This window comes from Opisthocomus hoazin, chromosome 2 (assembly GCF_030867145.1).
Source record: "Opisthocomus hoazin isolate bOpiHoa1 chromosome 2, bOpiHoa1.hap1, whole genome shotgun sequence".
Lineage (NCBI taxonomy): Eukaryota > Metazoa > Chordata > Aves > Opisthocomiformes > Opisthocomidae > Opisthocomus > Opisthocomus hoazin.
The window spans coordinates 108,408,507-108,432,141 of NC_134415.1; the positions used below are offsets into that span (position 1 = coordinate 108,408,507).

Sequence of the window (23,635 nt, forward strand, 5' to 3'; positions counted from 1 at the left end):
GGCGGCGCGGGCACCCGTCGGGGCGGGGGCGCTCCCGCTTCTCATCCTTTTCCTTTTTGTTGTCACCCTTCGCTTCGGCACCCTGAAGAGGCAGGCGGCGCGCACGCGCCTCGCTCCTCTGCTGCCACCTGGCGCGAGAGGCGGGGCGGGGCGGGGCGGAAGGGGCTCTGCCCCGGGGGCGGGGCGCGGCGGAGTGGGAGGGGCTCTGCCCCGCGGGCGGGGTGAGGAGGGGCGGGGTGGGAGGGCCTCTGCTCCAAGAGGGGCGGGGCAGGCTCTTAAATTAAGCTTTTTAAGCCAACAGTTGCATAGAGGTGTTTATTTGCTGGTGGAACTGAAAGGACACCTGAATGTCCAGGGCGTCCCTGAAGTCTCGATGCTTATCCCACACGCCTGAGGCTGCAGCGTCCGTTTCCATGGCCTTCGCTGTGACAAACGCCAGGGCCCCAACTCACGTTTGCGTTGGTGCCGTGTGAGGGTCGAGGGGTCGCAAAGTGAATTCTGTTTCGTGTCAGGGCTTAGGAGCGTGGGAAATAGCAAAGCAATCGCAGACAGGCACATGGTAATCGTCTGCCTGTTTTCTGAAGACAAACGTAAAATGGAGAAGAAGAATAAGGTGGGTTTGCTAGGCTCTGATCGTTACGCTGGGAAGAAGGACAAGGCTGTGTTTGCTCAGAGCATTTAAGGACGGGTGGTCTTACTGAAGCCCGTATCCCACCTCCCGCGCAGCACAGGCCAGCAGCATTCGCATGGGCCTTCCTTTATTGGGCTGCGTCACCTGAGGCTGACTGGTGCTTATTGTCAGACAGCCAGTTATCGCGCTTCTGGAGGCCGAAAGAAACGAGGAGTTTGCTGCTGTTGTTAGCAGCTTGTTCCGGTGACTAATCCTAGTGCCTTGCTGCAGTGCGAAGCAGTCTTGCTTCCCTTTCTGCGTGGCCCGTGGCTTTGCTGTGCTAGCTTCAGAAGCCTGCTAATGCCCAGTGCTTCTTCCCTGGGAAAACACTGATGCGTTTCAATCAGATGACAGGCCGGTTTCTGAGTCTGGGGGAGCGTGGGTTGGGTGTCTTTCTTTTTTTGTAAACTAAACAGTTGATATTATTTTTATGCTCACCTGTAAGGCATTTTCTGAAGTTTAATATATTTTTAAATTTGCTGGTGTCTTTTAAAGACTGCATATGGACTATAAATGGTTCATCAAAAATATTGTGGAAGGTTTTTTTTTTTAAGCCTAATTATAGCTGAACTTACTTTCCTACCTGTTTTACATGTAAATTCTTGTTTAAAGTTGGGGCGATTTTTTTCATCGCTCTTTTCCTTCCATCAGAATATTCTGATTTGTTGGTGCTGAGGTGATTTGTAAAACTGGGCTCTTTTAGGGACAAACTAGTAATGGATTGGACAAATCATTGTGGAATTTTTTTTTTTTTAATTCTTGGTTTCTCTTTTTTTTTTTTTCTTTTCTGGTGCAGAGAGCATTTATCCAAAGAAAGCAGTAGTAATATGAACAGCAGTGGAGCTACATTAATCCACCATGGTGCAAGAGAAGCCTACTTCTAGAAGAAAACTGCTGTCAAGGTTTTATGAAAGATGATGTCTGCTGATGGCAAGGAATATCCTTTGTCCTCTCTGCTCTCAACTAGGATGTCGCCTAGTAACCTGGCTACTCCGTGTTGACTCTCTCTGACTAGCTGTGCTCTGCCAGTTAACATCAGATTCCAGTAAATGATCCTTTATTACTGCTTTGAAAATCCATCTGTAGTCTGTTAAAGTAAATCTTGATCTGCCCTGTGTCTTTTCTCTAGGTGGATAAACACAACAGATACTTAATGTTTCAAGAATAGGAACAGCAGATTTTTCCAAGCCCAAATATACTAAATGGTGTTACTTTCCTCGTTAGAGAAAAGTTAGTCAGCATAGACTGAAACTAGCCAGGAGCAAAGCTGCTTTCAGTGTTTTTTTGCTTGGCCACTGCCTATGGTGGTGGGCTGGAGCAGGGAAGAGGGGCAATTACAGCCTTGGCAAAGAAGATATTTTCTCTTGTCAGTTTTCATGTTGTGACAGTTCATCCTGATTTTTACCACAAATTTTCATTCTCAAATTGTGCGTTTTCTTCCCGTATGAACCAATAGGATTCCTCCCCCTCCCCACCCCGGTATTCAGAAATGTGTCCCAAACCATTATATGCCACAAATCCTCATGTAGTCCTTGCAAATAAATGGCAATTTGTTCTCTAGAGCAAAGCCTGAGTGACCATGTACTTTCGTAAAATCTGCTATGCGTGTCTTGACTTATGTTCACTGAGTATACTGCTGACCCTCCCTGGCATACTGTGACTGATTATGCATTACTAAAATTAAATTGCATCTGCAATATTTGTAGTGAGTTTAATCTGTTGATTTTTTTTTTTAAAGCATTGACAAGATCTGTGTATTACCTACAACTCTGAGTGGGGTATATTTTGTAATTTGAATGAAAAACAACAAATAAATTGAGAAAAAGCTATTCTGTGATTCAGTGTTCTTGATATTTTTATTTATTCATTTATGCCTCTTTGCTTGTCTTGTACCTTTTAATATGTCTCCTAGCTGTTAATTAAAATTGTTGAAGTTCCTCGGTGTTCAGATAGGAACCTTGTTTAATTTCATTATGCATTTTCCCCTTTGCTGCACTATAAACCCCTGTGGTTACTTTCAGCTTGCCACAGCTGCATGTTATGTAGCAGCACTGGCAGTGGGAAAAGGGAGGGTGGGTGCCGAGGAACCCTCTATGCCCCAGCTGGAAGCTTGCTCATCCCACTTTCCTTTCCTTTGGCCTAAGGAGGATCTGTATTAAATCTGTTCTTTACTGGAGGAGGGACAGATTTTTTTTCCCCTGTAATCACTGCGTGTGGCTTTCAGTGCAGACTACGTAAAAACTCCCATCCATTCTATGCCCCGCTAAAATCCAGTTTGGTATTTGAAAGGACTAGATCCTTCCAACTAATTTTCTGGCCTCCATGTGAACTGGTCTCTTAAGAGGGCTGAGACATAGCTGAGTACTGATCTCTTGGTTTTTCAGGGGCATTGGCTAGGAGTAGCTGGATGTCAACATTGAGTAGCTCTGGAGTCAGCTTGGGCTGGGGGGGGGGAAGAAGGTCCTGCTCCATCCCCATAGCTGGCCTCGGCCACCGTCAGCACCTCTTTCACGTGTATTTCTGCCCTTTTCTTGGAGCACAGCCCTCCTAGCCCCTGGCTCTTCTGTTCCTCCCTTCCAGGCTTGCTGCTCTCCTGCCTCAGTACAGTACAGGACAGATTTCTCCCTTGATATCTTTTTGCATCCAGGGCCCTAGACAGCAAAGCACAAAGACCCCCAGAGAGACTCCCTGGCTTCCAGGTAGCAAAAGCTCCTCAATTCCTTCCCAGTCTCTTCAAAGCTGGGAGAAACAAGTAGAGGGAAAATCCTGTTCTCTCATTCTGTCCCGTGCTGGTTGCTGCGTCCTGGAGCTCCCAAAATCTGGCCAGGTTGAGCTGCCCATGTGCAAATGGCTTCTGGTTTGTTTTCCACGCGTGGCTGATGCAGTGCCAAGCTTTACTCCAGACATACCATGGAGTTCCTCAGCACTATGACACCGGTGAAATGATTCTCACTTTTTTTTAGAATACAAACAAAATTCACTTTCTTCCTAGTCCCACTTATAGAAATTAATTCTTTTTGCCTAAAATGTCCTGCCAGATGACTTCACCAGGTGCTGACAACTGGCATGGAAAATTTGAGATTGAGTTGGATTGGCGATAAGCACTTGTGTAAAGGGAATTAAGCATCCACACACATACGTGTGTTTGTGTCTGTGCAAGCCTGATGTGCATCACTGTTATAGTAGATGAAGCTGAAGGGAGGAAATTAAACTAAAATAAAAGCAAAGTTCTTTGAATGACACAAGCATGGTGCAAGGAAACATTTTCAAAACTGTGTGACAATCTGAAATCCCCCAAACTCTGTGAAAAAGAGTGAAATCAACACAATTCAAGAAAATTATTGGATTTGGTGCTTTGTATTGCGCCATCTGCTGATATATTCTTTCGATGTCTTTTTTGCAGGCTCTGGCTGCAGGAAGAAATGATTTCTTAACTACAGCAACATTCACTGGTGATCCAGATGTACCAAATGTAGCTTGCTTCTCCCCTCATTTTATGGGAGCCGCAGCTCCCGTTGCACCTGCCCTGCAGGTGCGGTTGCTTCCAGTCGTGGGGTGTGATGTGTCTTGTTGTCGGGCAACGGATGCTCAGCCCCGGGGCTCATGAAGACTTGAAATTTCTCCTCTGCACCACTGCAACATGCTGACAACATCTGGAACAAAACCCCTGTGAAAAAAGGGACAAAGCTGGGGCCAAAGTATTCTTGGCTGAGAAGAAGCAGGCACCGAAAGCAGATCCAGTGGCTCCACAGCCTGATCACACCCTGCCTTTGAGAAAGCATTTCCACCCTACCCTATGCAGACACGCTTCAGGCCCATTATCCCCAAATATATCCCTTTCCTGTGATGGAGAGCTGCGACTCCAGAAATGGATACGTGCTGTCGCGGGTGAAATCTGTTCAGGAGTTTGCTGCCGCTTTCGGGGGGAATGTGCTCAGATGCAGCGATGGGTGGCAGTGTGAACTTCCGAAACGGCCGTATTGCAGAGCGCGCACCGAGCCCGTTGGACAACATGTCTGATGCTCTCGTTTCCACGGCATGCCGCCCGCCTTCAGACAGACGCCCAGCAGGGCAAGCTGGTGAGCGGACACGATGCATTCCTGCCATTCCTCCCGCTTTTCAAGCCAGGACAATGGGACTGCTGAATACTTCTTCCCTCCCGTCTGACATAGCCAAAAAGAACTGAAGAATTTAGTGCCTCCCCAGCCTGCTCCTCCACACGGTATTCAAAGGCATCGTTCAATCTCTCTGTTTCTGTGTTTCCTTCTTGACCGACACGATGCCATATTGCGAGTGGGAGAACCAGATTTACACTGGTTAATGTGAATGTTGCCTTTTATTTAAGTAAATGTAAGTAATGGTGAGATTCCTTCCAGAATAAGGTAAAATTATTTAATAAGGTAAAATTATTGTTTACAGGAGGTAAAATTATTATTTACAGAATGAGGTAAAATTATTGCATAAAGAAGGGTCAAAGGAGGTTTGCTTTTAACCGGAGCTGCACAGCGAGGGAGCTGCCAAGACCCCAGTAGTGTCTGTCTGTTTAGAGCACAAGGAAATAACAGTTACATCTCCTGAGAGCTTCAAAAAGCAGGGCAGATCAGGAGAGAGAGCCCAGTGGTGTGACAGGGGGGAAAGGGCTGCCAGCCCCTCTTATGCTCATTGACAGGGCTTTAAACTAGAGGTGAAGGGGGAAGGGGAACCTATCAGACTTGCCAGCGACAGGCTAGGGGAGGATACACAATGGTTAGAGGGATGGGGGGCTAGTAGGAGCCCTCAACCCGTTGCCCAGCAGCAGGTGAGGGACACTGCAGCAATGTGGAAGTCTTGCGGAAGGGAGCTGGAGGCGCCTGAGGTATCAGGTGCCAACAAGAAAATACCCATGAAGCACCTCAAGGGAAAAAAGGAGTGCTCTGCTATGAAGGTAACGAGGCCGACAGCTCAGATGAAATGCCTCTATACAAATGCATGCAGCATGGGAAACAAACAGGAGGAGTTGGAAGCAGTCATGCTGCTGGAAAGCTACGACCTGATTGCCATCACGGAAACTTAGTGGGATGAATCCCACGACTGGAATGTGGCTCCTGATGGCTACAGGCTGTTCAGAAGGGACAGGCGAGGAAGGAGGGGCGGGGGCGTTGCCCTTTACATCAAGAAAACACTACAGAGTGAAGAGCTGACCCTGAAGAATAGTCACGAGCAGGTTGAAAGCTTATGGGTAAGAATCGGAGAGAGAGGCAACAAAGGGAACCTAGTGGTTGGTGTCTACTACAGGCCGCCAGATCAAGAGGAGCTGATAGACGAAGCGTTCTTCCTCCAACTCCAGGAGGCTTTGCGCTCGCAGGCTCTCATCCTACTGGGGGACTTCAACCACCCCGACCTCTGCTGGAAATGCAACACGGCAAGCTGTAGGCAATCCAGCAGGTTCCTAGAATGCACTGAGGACAACTTCTTAAGCCAGGTAATACGCACCCCTACCCGAGGGGATGTGATACTAGACCTGGTGGTCACCAATGCGAGTGAGCTCATTGGGGATGTCAAGATCGGAGGTAACCTGAGCTGCAGTGACCACGCGCTGGTGGAACTAACGCTATGGAGGGAAATGGGAATAACGAAGAGCATAGTCAGGACCCTAAATTTTAGGAGGGCAAACTTCCAGCTCTTCAAGGAGATAGTCAGAAGGACTCCCTGGGAGACGGTCCTCAGGGACAGGGGAACAGAACAGAGCTGGCAGGTCTTTAAGGATGTATTCCACAGAGCGCAAGAGCTCTCGATCCCCAAGTGTAAGAAGTCGGGCAGAGAAGGGAAGAGACCGGCATGGCTGAGGCAAGAGATGCTGGTCAAACTAAGGAAGAAGAGGGAACTGCACAGGCAGCGGAAGCAGGGACTTGCTTCCTGGGAAGAGTATAGGGATGCTGCCCGGTTGTGTAGGGATGGGGTCAGGAAGGCCAAGGCACAGCTGGAGCTGAACTTGGCAAGAGATGTGAAAAATAACAAGAAGGTCTTCTACAGGTATGTCAGCCGGAAAAAGGTGGTCAAAGAAAGCGTACCCCCGCTCATGAGCGAGACCGGCAAACTGGCAACAGCAGATGAGGAGAAAGCTGAAGTACTCAACAACTTTTTTGCCTCAGTCTTCACTGGCAACCTCCTTCCTCACCCCTCCCGAGTCGATGAATGGCATAAAGGAGACCAGAAGGGTAAGATCCCTCCAGCTGTAAGTGAAGACCAGGTTCGGGACCTCCTGCAGAACCTAAACGTACAGAAGTCCATGGGACCTGATGAGATGCATCCCAGAGTCCTGAGGGAACTGGCTGATGTAGTTGCCAAGCCACTCTCCATGATATTTGAAAAGTCATGGCAGTCAGGGGAAGTCCCCAGTGACTGGAAAAAGGGAAACATTGTGCCCCTTTTCAAAAAGGGTAGAAAGGAAGACCCTGGGAACTACCGACCTGTCAGCCTCACCTCTGTGCCTGGGAAGATCATGGAACAGATCCTCCTAGAAGATATGCTAAGGCACATGGAGGCCAGGGAGGTGATTTGAGACACCCAGCATGGCTTCACCAAGGGCAAGTCCTGCCTCACCATCCTAGTGGCTTTCTATGATGGTGTAACAACAAGGGTGGACAAGGGAAAACCAATGGACGTCATCTATCTGTTTTTTTGTAAAGCCTTTGACACGGTCCCCCACAACATCCTTCTCCCTAAATTGGAGAGCCATGGATTTGATGGCTGGACCGTTCGGTGGATAAGGAATTGGTTGGATGGTCGCAGCCAAAGGGTAATGGTCAACGGCTCAATGTCCAGATGGAGACCAGTGACGAGTGGAGTCCCTCAGGGGTCCGTACTGGGACCGGTGCTGTTCAATATATTCATCAATGACATGGACAGCGACATCGAGTGCACCCTCAGCAAGTTTGCAGATGACACCAAGCTGAGTGGTACGGTTGAGACACCAGAAGGACAGGATGCCATCCAGAGGGACCTGGACAAGCTGGAGAGGTGGGCCTGTGTGAACCTCATGAGGTTCAACAAGGCCAAGTGCAAGGTCCTACACCTGGGTCGGGGTAATCCCCGGTGTCAATACAGTCTGGGGGATGAAAGGATCGAGAGCAGCTCTGCTGAGAGGGACTTGGGGGTACTGATAGACGAAATGCTGGACATGAGCCGGCAATGTGCACTGGCAGCCCAGAGGGCCAACCGTGTCCTGGGCTGCATCAAGAGAAGCGTGGCCAGCAGGTCGAGAGAGGTGATTCTGCCCCTCTACTCTGCTCTGGTGAGACCTCACCTGGAGTACTGCGTTCAGCTCTGGAGCCCTCAGCACAAGGACATGGAACTGTTGGAGCGGGTCCAAAGGAGGGCTACAAAAATGATCCGAGGGCTGGAGCACCTCTCCTATGAGGACAGGCTGAGAGAGTTGGGCTTGTTCAGCCTGGAGAAGGGAGGGCTGCAGGGAGACCTGATTGCAGCCTTTCAGTACTTAAAGGGAGCCTATAGGAAAGATGGGGACAATCTTTTTAGTAGAGACAGCAGTGACAGGACGAGGGGTAATGGTTTTAAACTAAAACAGGGTAAGTTTAGGCTGGATATAAGGAAGAAATTCTTTACAATGAGGGTTGTGAAACACTGGAACGGGTTGCCCAGAGAGGCAGTGGAGGCCCCATCCCTGGAAACATTTAAGACCAGGTTGGACAGGGCTCTGAGCAACCTGATCTAGTTAGCGGTGTCCCTACTCGCTGCGGGGGGGTTGGACTAGATGACCTCTAGGGGTCCCTTCCAACCCAAAACTTTCTATGATTCTATGCTTTCTGAAATCCAGGTCTCCCTGGGGAAGTGTAAGTCAATGCGAGGAGAATTACAGCAAGTTAGATCCTTCATTTTTAGCTACTGGCAATAAGCTTGTGACTGAAAAGCAGCTATTGTTCCCTCATATCCATCTCTGACATCTCCCACCCACTTCCCCAGGAATGATTTGCCCTGTATGTTTTACCTTGCAAACTACACCCTCTCATGAACTGACTCAGATTTATCACTCATCTTGTCCCTGGACTCACCTAACCTATCTTTACAGGTGAAAGTACTGCGGCAGCTTCACCGGAAGCCTTTAATCTTTCTTCGAAGAATCATAGAATCATAGAATCATAGGTTGGAAAAGACCTCTAAGATCATCCACCCAACACCACCATGCCTGCTAAACCATGTCCTGAAGTGCCACATCTACACGTTTTTTAAACACCTCCAGGAGTGGTGACTCCACCACTTCCCTGGGCAGCCTGGTCCAATGCCTGACCACTCTTTCAATAAAGAAATTTTTTCCTAGTATCTAAACTAAACCTCCCCTGACGCAACTTGAGGCCATTTCTTCTCGTCCTATCGCTAGTTACCTGGGAGAAGAGACCAACACCTGCCTCACTACAACCTCCTTTCAGGTAGTTGTAGAGAGCAATAAGGTCCCCCCTCAGCCTCCTCTTCTCCAGACAAAACAGTCCCAGTTCCCTCAGCCGCTCCTCATAAGACTTGTTCTCCAGACCCCTCACCAGCCTCGTTGCCCTTCTCTGGACATGCTCCAGCACCTCAGTGTCTTTCTTGTGCTGAGGAGCCCAAAACTGAACACAGTACTCGAGGTGTGGCCTCACCAGTGCCGAGTACAGGGGCACGATCCCCTCCCTACTCCTGCTGGCCACACTATTCCTGATACAAGCCAGGATGCTGTTGGCCTTCTTGGCCACCTGGGCACACTGCTGGCTCATGTTCAGCCGGCTGTCGACCAACATCCCAAGGTCCTTTTCCTCCAGGCAGCTTTCCAGCCACTCCTCCCCAAGCCTGTAGCATTGCGTGGGGTTGTTGTGACCAAAGTGCAGGACCCAGCACTTGGCCTTGTTGAAACTCACACAGTTGGCCTTGGCCCATTGATCCAGTCAGTCCAGATCCCTCTGCAGAGCCTTCCTACCCTTGAGCAGATTGACACTCCCACCCAGCTTGGTGTCATCTGCAAACTTACTGAGGGAGCGCTCAATCCCCTCATCCATATCATTGATAAAGATGTTAAACAAGACCAGACCCAAAACTGAGCCCTGGGGAACACCACTTGTGACTGGCCACCAGCTGGAAAGTCAAGGGTCCCAATGTAGCGTCAGACGCTAGCTGACAAGAGAGATCATCGTGGGAGATATTTACAGATATTTTGTTTGTGACAATAGAGACAAATGTTAAGCAGCTCATGGGCCAGCTATTCCATCTGCTTTCCAGAAGAGAAAAGTTCGGTCTCGGAAAGAGGCCAAGGAGGTGTCACAATCTGTTAGATCTCACAAGGTAAATGCCATCAAAGTGAAACATGGGTCACAGCTGGGAAACATGCCCTGGAGGCTTCCTACCACAAGTCTTCCAAGTGGCCATGACGTCCTGCTGTCTGCTCCTCAGGTCCTCCTCCACGCAAACCCCATCCTTTCCCTGTATCACGCCGCTCTCCACTCAAGGGAGAACAGTTCACTCAAGGGAGAACTTTGTAACCCCTGACTCACATCAGCATTTTGATGACATTTATTTTACTTTCATATTTGCAGACAAGCAAGCTGGGAAATGCCACATGCAGGGAACCTCCCCATCACATGTGTTGCCACAGCTGGTACACGTGTGGCCTTGAATGGGCCTTCTGACTGAAGGGATAAGTTCACGTTTCTCTGCAGGTATCAGGCTTTTTTCTTCTTTGATTGATACGCTCAGAATGTAAAATCCAATGGAGTACTACAGCTTCTTACAAATTATTACAAATGAGGACACTCTTGTAAATTTTGTTTATTCCATGTCACATTAAATAAGTCAATTGATACAATGTATTTTGGAAAGACTATCTTGGGAGAATGGAGTGAATCTGGGTGGAGGAATAAAAGATACTGAATTTGTTATATAGCAGTTTTTCTCAAAATGATAGAACTGCCTATCCCAATTCAGTCTGGAAGGTGTCAAAAGGCATGGACTAGCTCGTCTCACATAGAGACTGTTTGCTTTCTGGCATGGTACATGTGTGTATATTTGATTTTGGGATCTGGCTTTAAAGATAGATACGTACTGTGAATTAACTAAAAGATGCTTTTTCACCCTGAAGCAGAATTACTGTAAAATCCAGTTTCAAATCAGCTAAATGAGTCATATATTCCTAATAAGCAAAGAATAAAGAATATCACATTAATGTTTGCTTTGTTCTGTAGGTTTTCCCTTTGCTCAGCCCTGATGTCCTCAACTTCAAGCTTTCTCTTTCCGTGACAGACAAGCAAATGGTTTTGTGCTGATACAGGCATGCACAAACCAAAGCAAATATAAATTTAAAAAAAGTACATGTATATAAAATTTACAGTTGATCTTCTTTTATTTCTGTATGGATAAATATATAGATACATATTATATATATACATATGCATATGTAAATATATACATAAACAAAGCCACATAAACTCATACAAATATATAAATATAAACAATCATAAAATTCTTTTTCTGAGATGCTGTCAATGCTTCATAAATTTATAAATACTTTACAAAATTTACTTTGACATATTGAAACCCCAAAGCATAACATTCATCTGCTTCCCTTACTGTTCACTCGTGACTTATTTCCTATCATCTGGCACAACTGATTTATCACCTCTGGTATGACTGGGTTGATGTCACTTTTTAATGCTTAGAATCCTTGTTCTTTACCAAAGCTAATTTCCTTTTTTAAATTTGTTAGAAGCAATCTGTTATCATGTACTCCTCAAGGTTCTGCATTTAAATTGATTTGTCATTATTTTCTGTTCCGTTGGCCTGAGCCCTGTCCTCCTCACGCATTTCAGCGCCAGCTCTGCAGCGGGTATGGCGAGCTTCAGTTGCAAGGAGGAGAGCCGAGCGTGGCAGCGACGGGTGCACAGCCCTGCTGACAAGCAAGCCCCTCTCGGTTTTCTTGTGTTGCCTGAATAGTTCACACCTATGCAGGCGAGTTCGTGTGGGTCATGAAGAATGCAATGACCACACAACAGCCACAAGGGCTTTCCAGGAGATTTCGGCTGAGCGTGTTAATTACCTCTATGCTTCGTCAGGATCTGAGCTTTCTCCCAGCAGTAAGGGCTGAGGAGATATTACTCTTCATGTGGAGCAGAAACTTTATTTTGAATTTTCCCTTAATTGCAACGTCTCAAGCAGCCCAGTGCCTGCTGATAATAAAAAAGGATACGAACCTCGTATGGAGGAAAGAAGATTGCTGACCCAGCCACTGTCACCCATTTTCTACAATTCCTTTATTTAGTACTGAGGCCTTTCTCTGGAGAACGGCCCAGCCCCATCCCTTTGCGATCTGGCAGACCCGCAATATGCAGGAGAAGCAGCAGAGATCCAGCCGTGACCCTGAGCACTGCCCTCCCCGAGCGCTGCAGCTAACTGCAGGACGGGTGATGCTGGGGGTACCAGCCGTGGCCTCTGCCACCTGCCCGCCTGGCCACCTTCTCCTTCTGGGAAGAGCTGGGGACCAGCTCCCTGAGCACTGCTTGAAGCTTCGGTGGGTGAATACCTCTTTGGGACTTGCGAATGGCCAGTTGCTTGTACACAGGATCGTGTGTCAAGGGAGAGGAGGGGACCAGAGGTCAGGGCGCATCCCTTTTGGAGCGCGTGTCCAGCCTGGGTGCTGGGCGATGCTGCTGGTGGCTCTCCAGCGGACTCCGACGCGCGGATCACATCTGCAAGGTTGCACAGGGTACGCTTGCTACCTTGTACTACTGAGTGCTTGAGCTGGATAGCTTTTTCCAGGATGCACTACCCTTATATCCAAACAAACAAACAAAAGCTATGCTTTTATGCTAATCATGACAATAACCTCCTTCCAGGGAATGGGGATACAATTGCATTAACAGTTCATAACAAGCTATTTGTGTTGAAACAAGCCAGTCTTTTCTTGATCCATTTTCTGAACCCTGTTCACAGGGGTCATGCTTTTTAAATGTCTTCTAATCTTTGTTGCTTTCTTGCGAGTTTTCTCCTCGTGCTTCTGAATTCCTCCAAACCAGGATTTAATACTCTAACCTTACTGGTACTGAACAGGGTGAAGCACGAACCTCTCCGTAGCATACAGGAGATGTCCCTACATCCCCAGAATCTGGCTTGCCGCTTTCTCAGTGGCGTGGCTGAGGACTCGGTTGTTCAGTGTCATTTTTAGATATTCTGAAATGCTTCTGCCTGTCTCACTCGTTCACGTTCTTGTGTTTGAGTGTTCGCCTGAGATTCAGAGGGTAATTTCTGCCATCTCAGAGAGGACTTGGGTGGAAGATAGCGAGATAGAAAGAGTCCGTATCCCACCATTGCCCAGATATGATTGCCTGGTTCCCCAGCACAGACAGCCAAGCAGGCAGCAAGCACCCTGCCCTCTGCCCCAGCCCTGCGGCGGTGCAAGCCCAGGGCAGAGACACGCGCCGCCTCCACCCAAGCCCTGAAAAGGGCTCAGCCTGTTAGAAGGCCTTAGGCACCTGACATACAGCAAAATTCAGCAGCCGTGGAGATTGCTACGGAGAAGCCTGCATGGAAGAGGACGAGCTGTGCCTTGGATACCTGAGTCTGATTTTTATGGATCTGAAGACTTCCGCCTTCCATGGGTAATTTGTTTTAGCTTGGCTTGCAATGTCAAGTCCAATAATGCGTGTGTGCCACAATTTAAGATTGTGTATACATGGATGATTACACAGCATGATTATTTGTTAAGCCACACTAATTTAATGATATGCTAATACATTCACTATTAGATTTTCCCTTTGCTTAAGAGCATGTGATTTAGCTTGTGTTGATTTAGCATCAGGTTGACTCTTATTTAGCTTGTGATCCACTGTAGCCCACACCTTCTTTGCTCTACTTTGTCTGAAATGGATTTTCTGTCACATCTGAGCTTGATCACATTTTTTCAGTACAGCATTTTGCATTTTATCTTCAGTGAATTTCAGATTTAGAAAGTGTGTCCAGTTTTTAGGGATCACTTTGAATTTTGATCATATCCTCTAGAGAACCTGTAACCATGCCCAGGACCATATCATATGACCAGTGAATGTTGTATGTTTTTAGTTATATTTTATCATCAAAGTTTTCAATGAAATTACTGACTAGTACTGAGACCGGATTTTTGTAAGATTCTCCTACTTCAAAAGCCCTTCAGATTTCACAATGGGACAAGGGTATTTGTATATTTAAAACAATATTTACAGCTGCATCAGATTTAATTTTACAACTATTTTATTTAGACAATATTTTCTTAGTTTTGTGTAAAAATGCTACACTGGAACTGTATCAAAAGCCTTAATGAAGTGAATATCTATCAGTGCCTACTGTTTTTACCTGGTCCATTAGGCCATTCATCCTGTCAGAGAAGAAAATTAAATTGTTTGACTTGATAGGATGTTGGCAATCAGTGTTGCCTAGTTTTTATCGCTGTATTATCCTTTATCTACTCATAAATTGATTGTTTAAAAATTCATAGCAGAATCTGTCCTGGGATTATGTTAGGGCTGCAATAGTTCATGTAAGGCACTTGTCTACATTTCAAAATTTTCACACTTCAGCTGTGCTGCTACGGTTAAAACAATAACAGCCTTCCACAGACCCACTGCCAGTGTCAGTGCAGTTCAACTGGAATAAATATGCTAATTCCAGAACGTGTATTCTGGACCTGATTATTTGGTTCAGCAATTGAAATAAAATATGCCACATCTATGCTCCAGCTTTACTGACCTTACTAGTTCATGAGCAATGACTGTCCTCATTTACATGGGTATGCCTACAGTACTCAGGCTGACATACACTCATCTGTAATACTGTTGTACAAGAAACAGCTTGCTTGTTAGTCCTGAGATCCTTTCCACATTGCGGGAAGGATCACCCTGTTTTAGGCAACTCATGAAGGCTGAGACAAGCTAAATGGTTATTGGAATTTCAGCTAGAAGTGATCAAGGCCTTTGTTAGTTGTGAAATATCAGTACAGAACTGCTATGAGTGATGCTCTAGGTCATAACATCTACTGTTGGGAGACAGACAAAAAGCAGCACTAAGCTGCTTTAATGACCTCTCTCTCTAAATTTCATTTTCATCAGAACTGCTGACATATAGCTGGAAAATTTTGAGCCTTCCACAACAATTATTAAAGATGAAAATTCCTTTATGCAAAGAATCAGCCAGCAGCGTACTGAATCTTTAATTTTATTGGTCTTACTGCCAAGACCTTTTACAGCTTCTTCGTATACCTCCTGTCCACGGTGCACCTAGCATCATTCATTAATTACGAAGATGTCAGCTTCCACCTCCAGTTGATTCATGATGCCAAAATTCATCATCTCTTCGTTAAATTTTCAAACAAACATCTTTCTTGGACTCCCTTCCTTCTTGGGAAGAGACCCCTGAGGGCATCTTCCAGCCCACTTCATTATTCTCTCCTTTTCTGGTGGCTGTGAAACAATTGACAACTGATGGGCTGCTGGGCTGCTGCAACCACTTCTCTTCATTTTAATTAATAGCATCTCACTGCTTCCCTTGGTTTCTCTGCAGTATCTGCCTGTCTGGTGCTTCTCACCTAATGGTTGGGTTGTAAACTCTTTGTGTTAAGGGAAATCTTTTCATTTAGTAAATGTACGATGTTGTCTTGGTCCATAGCTAGGGCTGCTAAGTGTTATGATAATATATATAGTAAAAGAGCAATTAAAATCCAATGATTCAAGCAACTAAGCACTTTTCTATACCAAATAATTTCACATTTGTTGTAGTATCTCTGGTACCTCCTTTATTTAGACTCAGAGACTCCACACATCTTTGTTTCATGCCTGTCGTGGATTCTGTCTTACCAAGAAGTGTGGGCAATGCAAAGCATTCATTCATCAAATTTTCTTTTGAGATGCTAAAGCCATTTAAAGAAGACTTGTCTGCGCTGGAAGGACCTAAAAAACATCAAGTGGCCTGAAAGTATTTTTTGGCTGTTCTGTTGCGAACAGCAAAAAAGACACACAGAGCTGCTCCAATGATTCGCCTTTCCAAAACAAATAATTTCAGTTACTTCTGCTCAATAAAGAGTGCTTACGAATAATTCAATATCAGATGTTTTACACCAAAAGAGGCTATTATTATTTCTGTTAATGACACACAATGGTCTGATTAAAAATCAATGCATGATATTCTATTCCGATAGTATTAATAACTATTAATCAGAACACATCGATAGCATTGCAATAGCTGATTCCGTTATTTGCCAAATTCCTTCAAATTTTAAACACATCTTCCTTTGAATTCAGATAAAACACTTTTACTTAAAATATTATCAAATATTTTATTGAAAATGAATTTCCTGACACTCAAAAGGCTACAAGTCTAAAGCAGTAATTTAGTGTGGTCTACTAACTGTCTGATTGGAAATGGCATACTTTAACTAATGTAGAATTTAAAATGTAATAAAGAGTGTAGTCTATTTTTCTCAAAAAATTTAATTGCAGAATTATTTACAGGAGATGAACATAAACAATACATAAACCAATTGAAAGAGGCAGCTTCATAAAAGAGCCATGGGGCAAAATAGTGAAGCACATTTTCTTACAATCAGCTGGAGGTGAGTAGAGAACCATGAAAAAAGAATAACTCAATAATAAAACAATTCTCAAATATGTCTTCAAAGTAACAAATAACATTCTGGTAAAGAAGATATTATTGAGAAGCGAGAAATCATTGTAGCAATGAAACAACATACTGTACATTCAATTTAGGTATCCTGCATGCTACTAAATAGAATTTATCAAAAGAACCATAAAAGCATGAGAAAGAGAATTACATAAAATAGTTTAATTCTAGTGAAGTGTAGCTTTATACAGATGGTGAATATTTGGCACTCAGTTCATCGTCATTGTTGATATGAATTCTTATGTGTATATATATATTTATATATATTTATATATACTTTTAATGATAACTAAACAGCTAGTTTCCTGGTTCTAACATTCCTTGAAATTCTATAGGAGGCATTTAATTTAGTCCTTAGGCCACACTTGATTGTTTTGGCATGTCACATGGTAAATGAAAGTATGAGTTTTGTCTCTGTACAGAAAATCCTGCACAGTCATAGTGGCTTTTCTTCAGGAGAGAACAGTTCTAGAGCAGTATAAGTCAGGCTACTTGAAAGGGAAATTTTATTAATCCAGGAAATTAATATGTAAAGTGGACTAAAGAATACATACATGCTGAGCCCTTTTAAACTGAGTTGGCCATAGTATTAAACCTCTAAAGGGTAAATCAAAGCATGGATATGAGCATGTGGATTCCACGGGGAATTATAAACAAAGCTAGCATTTCTTCGTGAGGACTGTTGTCAGAGACTGGAACCTACGACCAGGCCCTCTGCTTGATTGTGCCCTACCTGAAAGAAAGAACTCTATCCTACAAAGGGGTGACGCCCTCGCTAACTCGGACGGTGAGTCCTTCCTTCCTGACTCAGCAGGACTGGCGGAGTCAGGTACTGATCTGAATTATACTGACCCGAATCTGACATCTCTTTCTGATTTCAGTGGCCTAGCGTTGATTCTAATACAGCCGAGATCAGAACTTAGCCCAAAGCTCTGCAATAATTTATCACACAAATAAGAAACTTGTATGACGGTTCAGCATTAGGAATGGGAAATGCTGTGTCCAGTGAAAGAAGAGTAAGGGAAGAAGAAAAATCCTCGCTCATGGGCTCTGTTGGTGAATAATGACCATACCTTCAAATAAACCTTAAGATGAGGTGAAAATACTTATGGTTTTGTACTACAGAAGTAAAAAAATCCTGTCCAACAAAACCAATTTAGAAAAATAACAATTTCACCTTAATAAAATAGAGAATTAAATTGCCAGCTGATGAAAACTGTTCTGTGTTTGCTCAGTTAAAGAGCAAGCCGTGTAGACATACTAATTTACATTATCTATGATCTGACTTCAAAAGCCCGGTTCTGTTTCAGCAATGAAGGGTAATGGGAGAAACACTCATGTGTGGAAAGGTGGGACTGTGAACACGCAGTCTTCTTCTGTGATCATCATTTATGAAATGCAATACACACTTAACGGGAAGGGATCTGGAATATGGTTTTTAGACATAACGAGTGCCATAGCCTCTTGCAGCTATCAGAATTTGATTTCGTTAAGAGGAGCTGAATCAGCCTAAATACGCTGGCCAAATTCTCTTTTGGGCAAGTTTCCATTTCAATTTTCTTTTTATGCTTGCTGTCCTGGACAGCCTATTATGTAGTTAAACAACTGCAGCATTACACCATAGAGGTAGCTGCATTTCAGAGATAAATTAAGTAATTTCTATGTATACACAGGGCTTAACTCCTGGCAGGAGTCCGTGTACGCCTATAAGTATGCCATAAAACAGCTGTTCCCAAAAGATGGTGCCTGGAGGTGAACACGGTGAGAGTGGTTGCAGGTGGGCCGTGGGGCTGCACTGATGCCATGGCCATCAGCGCTGAGGCCGAGCTGCAAGAAAGTGGCATGGTCGACAGGAACGCGAGTGCTGACTGTGGTTCCTTGGTCCAACTGTCTGGGACCACGACGCTGAAAAATTGTTGTATATGTGTATTGAGCATATATCCTCCTTCTGTTATCCGCAGTATGAAACGTCTGCCTCTAGCCTGCATCTCCTGCCAGCGCTGAGGGCTCTTGAGCTCCTCCATCGCAGGAAGCTTCGCTGCCGTCGTCATGAACAGAAAAAGTAGACATTGTTCTGGAAACTTAACTTGATGATGCTTTTCTTTCCCTGCCTACACCCCGGAGGGACGGTATGAGCGTTGCCCTTGCCTCTGCTTTGCTGCAGTCTTCCTCTTGTTTCAGAGAGTCTTTGCTTCTCCTTCGGCATGGGCTGGGACCGTGAGGGTCCTCCCAGGTGCTGGGAGTGTGGTGTGGAAGGGAACTCTCCGGCAGCATGGGGACAGGCGGGAGAGCCCCCAGCATCCCATCGTGCCGGCTCACGGGGCCACGGGCAGGATAACCTGCCCAGCTGCAGCCCAGCCTGGAGTTTGTGTGTCAGCTATTAAAGTGCTTGGAGATCCTGCTGGATGAAAGGCACTGTATAAATGCGAGTGTCAACCTGCCACACACCACTAAGCACCTCTCTAGACGTTAAGGGGTTTGCTGATATTCCTCACCTTGAATGCAGTGTGCGGGTGGTATCCCTACATCGGAAGATGCTCTGGGAACGGTAACGGGAGTAACGCTGCTTCATGTTTCGTTTGAGCTCTCTGTCTAACGCTGAGGCTCCTGCTACACAGGACTTCGCAGCTTTTCAGCACCCACAACTTGACACCTGGAGCCGCCAGACCAACATCAGCTCTCACATGAACATGCAGAAATCAGCGGTTGCCGGGTCAGCCTCCTGTGTGCCCCCTGCCACCGGCGCCAACGCTGAGACGCCGAGGAGGACACCGAACCGACCGACCAAGCAGGGCAGGCTCAAGGAAGGGCTGAGACAGGGGATATGGAGGCCTGGGGGTGCCATGGGGCCGGGAGCCTCCCGAGGGCATCGCTCTGGCCGGGCGGGAGGAGGCTGCGGGCCACGTGTGGCATGTCATCACGGAGCAGTTCTTTCTTTTCCTTGCAAAACCACCCAGCAACCGACCATTCCCTCACTTCATACCAGATGCAGTGCTGCAGAAGACAAAACTAGAGTACTAATTTACTGACACAGCAGGACATGGGCTTATTTTACAACAAATAGTTTCCATTATATGAAATGCATTTTATATATGTATGTATGAAATCCACACACCTTCCTATGCACGCTTTAATTCCTTCCTGATTGATCTCAAATCTAACGTAGTGACAAGGTTTAAGCATGACTTAAAATGTCATTTTTTGGTATCAAACTGTACAACATTATTAGTATTCACACGCTGCCAAAGGCCATTCTGATCAGGTCGATGAGAAATAATAAAACACTTCATAATGTACTTCACCAATTTACAAAGAATTTCAAATATAAAAAAAAATTTGCAAAGCAAAAATATGTATGGCAAATGTCAACAATTTTACCAGTCAGGTTTTTTTTTTAATTTAAATTTTCAGAATTCTGTTTATTATACTTGTGTTTTACAGGCAATGAAGAAATGAAAAAGACTTTCTATAATTTTCATCTGTTAAAATAAGTATTAGTCTAATTAGTATTCAATTAAACGTTCGACTATTTTGCTATATCCAACTGTTCTGTGTGGGTCTACACCATGAAGTCTCTAAGTAGAAAGCATTCCACTTTCTATCTTTATGTTTATTTATGTTCCTCCTACGTTGGCTTTGTAACTGAATTTTATTTTTATAGTGTGGGGTCAGATTAAAATTGATCCGTTTATATGTTTATTACGATATTACATGCTGTATTTCTCATGTGAGGGACTGAATAAATTTGACTTTGATTTATTTGCAACACAAGTATGATAAGCATGTTATTTTTCTAAACTAACCAGATGTACAATATGTAAATAGAAATGGCTTATTTGCCTTTAATGATAGAATGTTACCTGTACAAGAATTTAATATATTGCACTTTGAAATGTAACATGCACAGATAACATATTATCAGATTTTTTCAGTAGGCATCTAGTTTACTTTTGATTCTTTCTTTTTTTTCTTTTTGAACAAATGTGGAACAAACAGAAATCATAGATATCCAAAGCCTACATGGATCATTTTCTTGGGCATCGAAAATGTAAAATACAGGGTTGGCATCATTCATGCAGGCCTATTTTTGCCTGAAAACATCCAATAGAATTTTAACATATAAAAAAACTATAAAAATATGATTTTAAAATTAAAGATTTATACGGACTGCTCCAAGTCAGTATTATTAGGTCAGCTCGGGTCTAAGCTCATCTGTGATCTGTTGTTTTTACAATTTGACTTTATAAAGTCTGATTACTGGCAGGATCAAATACAGCTTGCCTTAGTTGGATGACCTGTTGTTGCAGATGGGGGTTTTCAAACAAGTAAGTCAAGTATGATTTCTGCTTGAAGTGTACAGGAAAATTAGATAAAATGCCTCAGCTGCCATATATACAATATATATGTGCGTGTGTATAAGGGGGTGTGTGTCTATTTTAAATTTCTTAAATCTAGGAAAGACACCGGTTTTAGTTTTGTGTGGATTTTTCTAATTAGCAGCTCCACTTTGAACAAGATATCAGCTTTCAAGACTAAAGATGCCAATGTCTACATTTGTATTTAAAACAGCATGACAAATACAGGAAGTAGCATCAATATTGTACACTACCCAGGATTCAGCTCTTTCCTTAATAGAAAATGCCTTGAAAACACGAGGGATGGGAAATATAATGTTTTCATCCATAGAAGAATATTTCAGGGATTTACTTTTTTTTTTTTCTTTTTTTTTTTTTTTGCATTTTTGAAGGGTATACATTCGTCTTGGTTTTTGCTTCCAAATATAGTTTAAGGCTATTTGGTAAAGTATATACCAGATATCAGGCTCAATTTACAGGGTTTTCTCCTCACAGAAACTTATCAAAACTTCATCTCTAAAGATTCATATCTTGAAGCTAAACATGCTTTGTCAGCTGTGCTCCAAAGACAGAACTCATGCTTAATACTACACACTGTAGGAAAAAGGGAAGGAAAAAGAAAATAAAACAAAAAAGTACCCAAAAGAAAACAGATTTGAAGCAATGTCAGATCTGCATAACCTACAATACTTCATGTTTTCAGTCATCCATCAGGCTGCAGGGTGCATGGGATTCGGACTTAAAGTGCTCATCAGGTGAAGAATCAAAGTGCTTGAGTATAATTAAATAGCTGTTCTGCCTATGGCTAAATACATTGCATTTGTTAAAGCAGGTAAACAGGGGATGCGGTAGCTGGGGCTGTCTGTCCCGCTGGGTTCAAACTGTTTTGACCTAATGTGGTGTTCAGAAGGATGCAAACCTTGGAACTGGGGGCTGCGGGTTACTCATCTTATTGCATCTTCACCTGAAGACTTCTAAGTGCTGGGTTGCTCGGTTGGTTCTGGACTGGTGAGGTGGAATAATTCTGTCTTAATTTGTTTTAAATTAAAGCCTCTTGACTGTGGTAGTTACCAAATCTCTCTTCTGACAATGCGAGGCTTGAAAATATATTATTTTCCTTATATTCCATGGCTGGAAATCACTTATCTCTGGAGTCATGGTATTTTTTATGTCTGAAGCAAGCAAGAAGCTTATTCTTGCCATAAATGATACTGCATAGAAAAATAGTTCTAAAAAAAAATACAACTGTAAACCACAGTTCACCTTTACCTTAACATAACCATTTAAACTTAGATATACTTACCACTCACATTCATATTTCTTAAACTGATTACAACATCACAACTGGCATTTTAAACAAGCAAGATTTTTTTTTTTTTCTGAAGGATACCCTGGAACCTCAATTGATATAACATTTTGAGAGTTTGAAATATTACATGTAGCACAGCTCTTGAAATCAAAGAGAAGGTTTATAAAATAAACATTAACACATAAAAGAACTGTTAAAAATGCAATGAGTGTTCCAAAGGAGTGAGTATAACTTTTTCTTTACACATCTTGCTACAGAAGATCTAACTTTTTAAGGCTTCCGTTTTCCTTTCACCCATCACTCAAGTCCTCTTGCATTATAATTTTGCTTAGGTTTCAGAGTGTCGTTATACTGCTAACAGCAAACGTTTCTCAGTGGACATTCCCACCACCACCACCGGACTTGTATGCTTCTTGGTTTCTGATGAACTTTGGAGTTTTAGTGGCTGGATATCCCTGTTCATCTCCAGAAACTTGACATGACATGAGAGGCCTAATGTTATTTTGCAGTAACAAAGATGAGAAGAGTGGCAGAGCACATGGGTAAATATGTTGGCTGGGTTCTAGGAAAAGAAACTGGAGGTCAGAGAGATAAATGGGTTCTTTCTTTCCTGCTCTTTACATTTGTAGCACCTTCTACTTGGATTAGCTAATGCCTCTAGTGAATGGTGAGATGCACCCATTTGTAGTTTGTTATTCTTATCCCTAATTATCACACATTTTATAAAAATAGAAATAACAAAAAAGTAAGCTGGGTTCCATCTCAAGAGGTGTTTCTTGTTGTCCTCTGAGAACATATTGGATAAGTCAGGTCTCGACAAGCCCTATCCATTGTAGCTGATTGTAAGTCAGACAATAAATACAAAAAGAAGTTGTTCTTGCGGTGATCTCAGCAAATTCTGAGGAAATCAAAAGCATTCCACTGTGCTTATGGCACAAAGAACACAACAGCAAGGGCATATTTAGTGGAGAGAATGAGACAAAAATTACCAGGTAAGTGACAAACTGTACAAGCATTTTGTTTAAAAAAGGAACTCTGCAGCATTCTGTCTTTAAAGCCGGGTTTGAGCCTCTGGGATATATATCTCAATGCTGTCTGCACGCTCTGTGGCTGAATTCTGCCTGAAAGAGGCTGCTCTCTTCGCAGCCATTAGCCGTCTTCTGGCTTCTTGTCGCTGCCTGTCGGGTAGGTCCAGAGATTTTTCTCTTGTGATGGGGAATTTTCCTTTTGGGGGCTTCTTTGGTACAGGAGGAGGAACCTTTCTTTCTTCCTGCAACAGGGTATGAAGACTGAGGGTGAGCTGCGTGCGGAAGGTACCGTCAGCAGAGCATGCAAATCGAAGACGTGAAATGCAAAATACTGGTTACATACATCAAGCATGCTCAATTTGTGCTCTCCAGTCAGCTGACTAATGGGTGACATGAACAGCTATCCGCACTAGGGACATTGACAAAACCCTGTTGTTTCAGCGACCATGACAAATTCTGCAGTCCTGTGCCTTAAAAAAGACTACGCTTCCTTCTACTGCCCCTGCAGGTATCCTGCACATGCAATCTGCGTACCTCACTTTCATATGAATTTGTTTAATTTTAGCTGACACATTATTACATTCATTATAAACAGAAACACACACTGTCT

The 23,635-nt window shown here is 44.0% G+C and overlaps 1 protein-coding gene across 24 annotated transcripts in view; it reads right to left on the minus strand.

Moving 5' to 3' along the window:
- Nucleotides 1–11,114: 11,114 nt before the first annotated feature.
- Nucleotides 11,115–23,635, minus strand: part of DLGAP2 (DLG associated protein 2) — a 501,744-nt gene continuing 489,223 nt past the window's right edge. For 23 of the 24 annotated variants that reach the window (XM_075414729.1, XM_075414734.1, XM_075414748.1 and 20 more), the window contains one exon: nt 11,115–23,267. In XM_075414729.1, coding sequence (XP_075270844.1) covers nt 23,049–23,267 — 219 coding nt within the window. In that variant the 3' untranslated portion in view covers nt 11,115–23,048. The remainder of the gene's footprint in view (nt 23,268–23,635) is intronic. The other variant, XR_012763250.1, reaches the window with a different exon arrangement.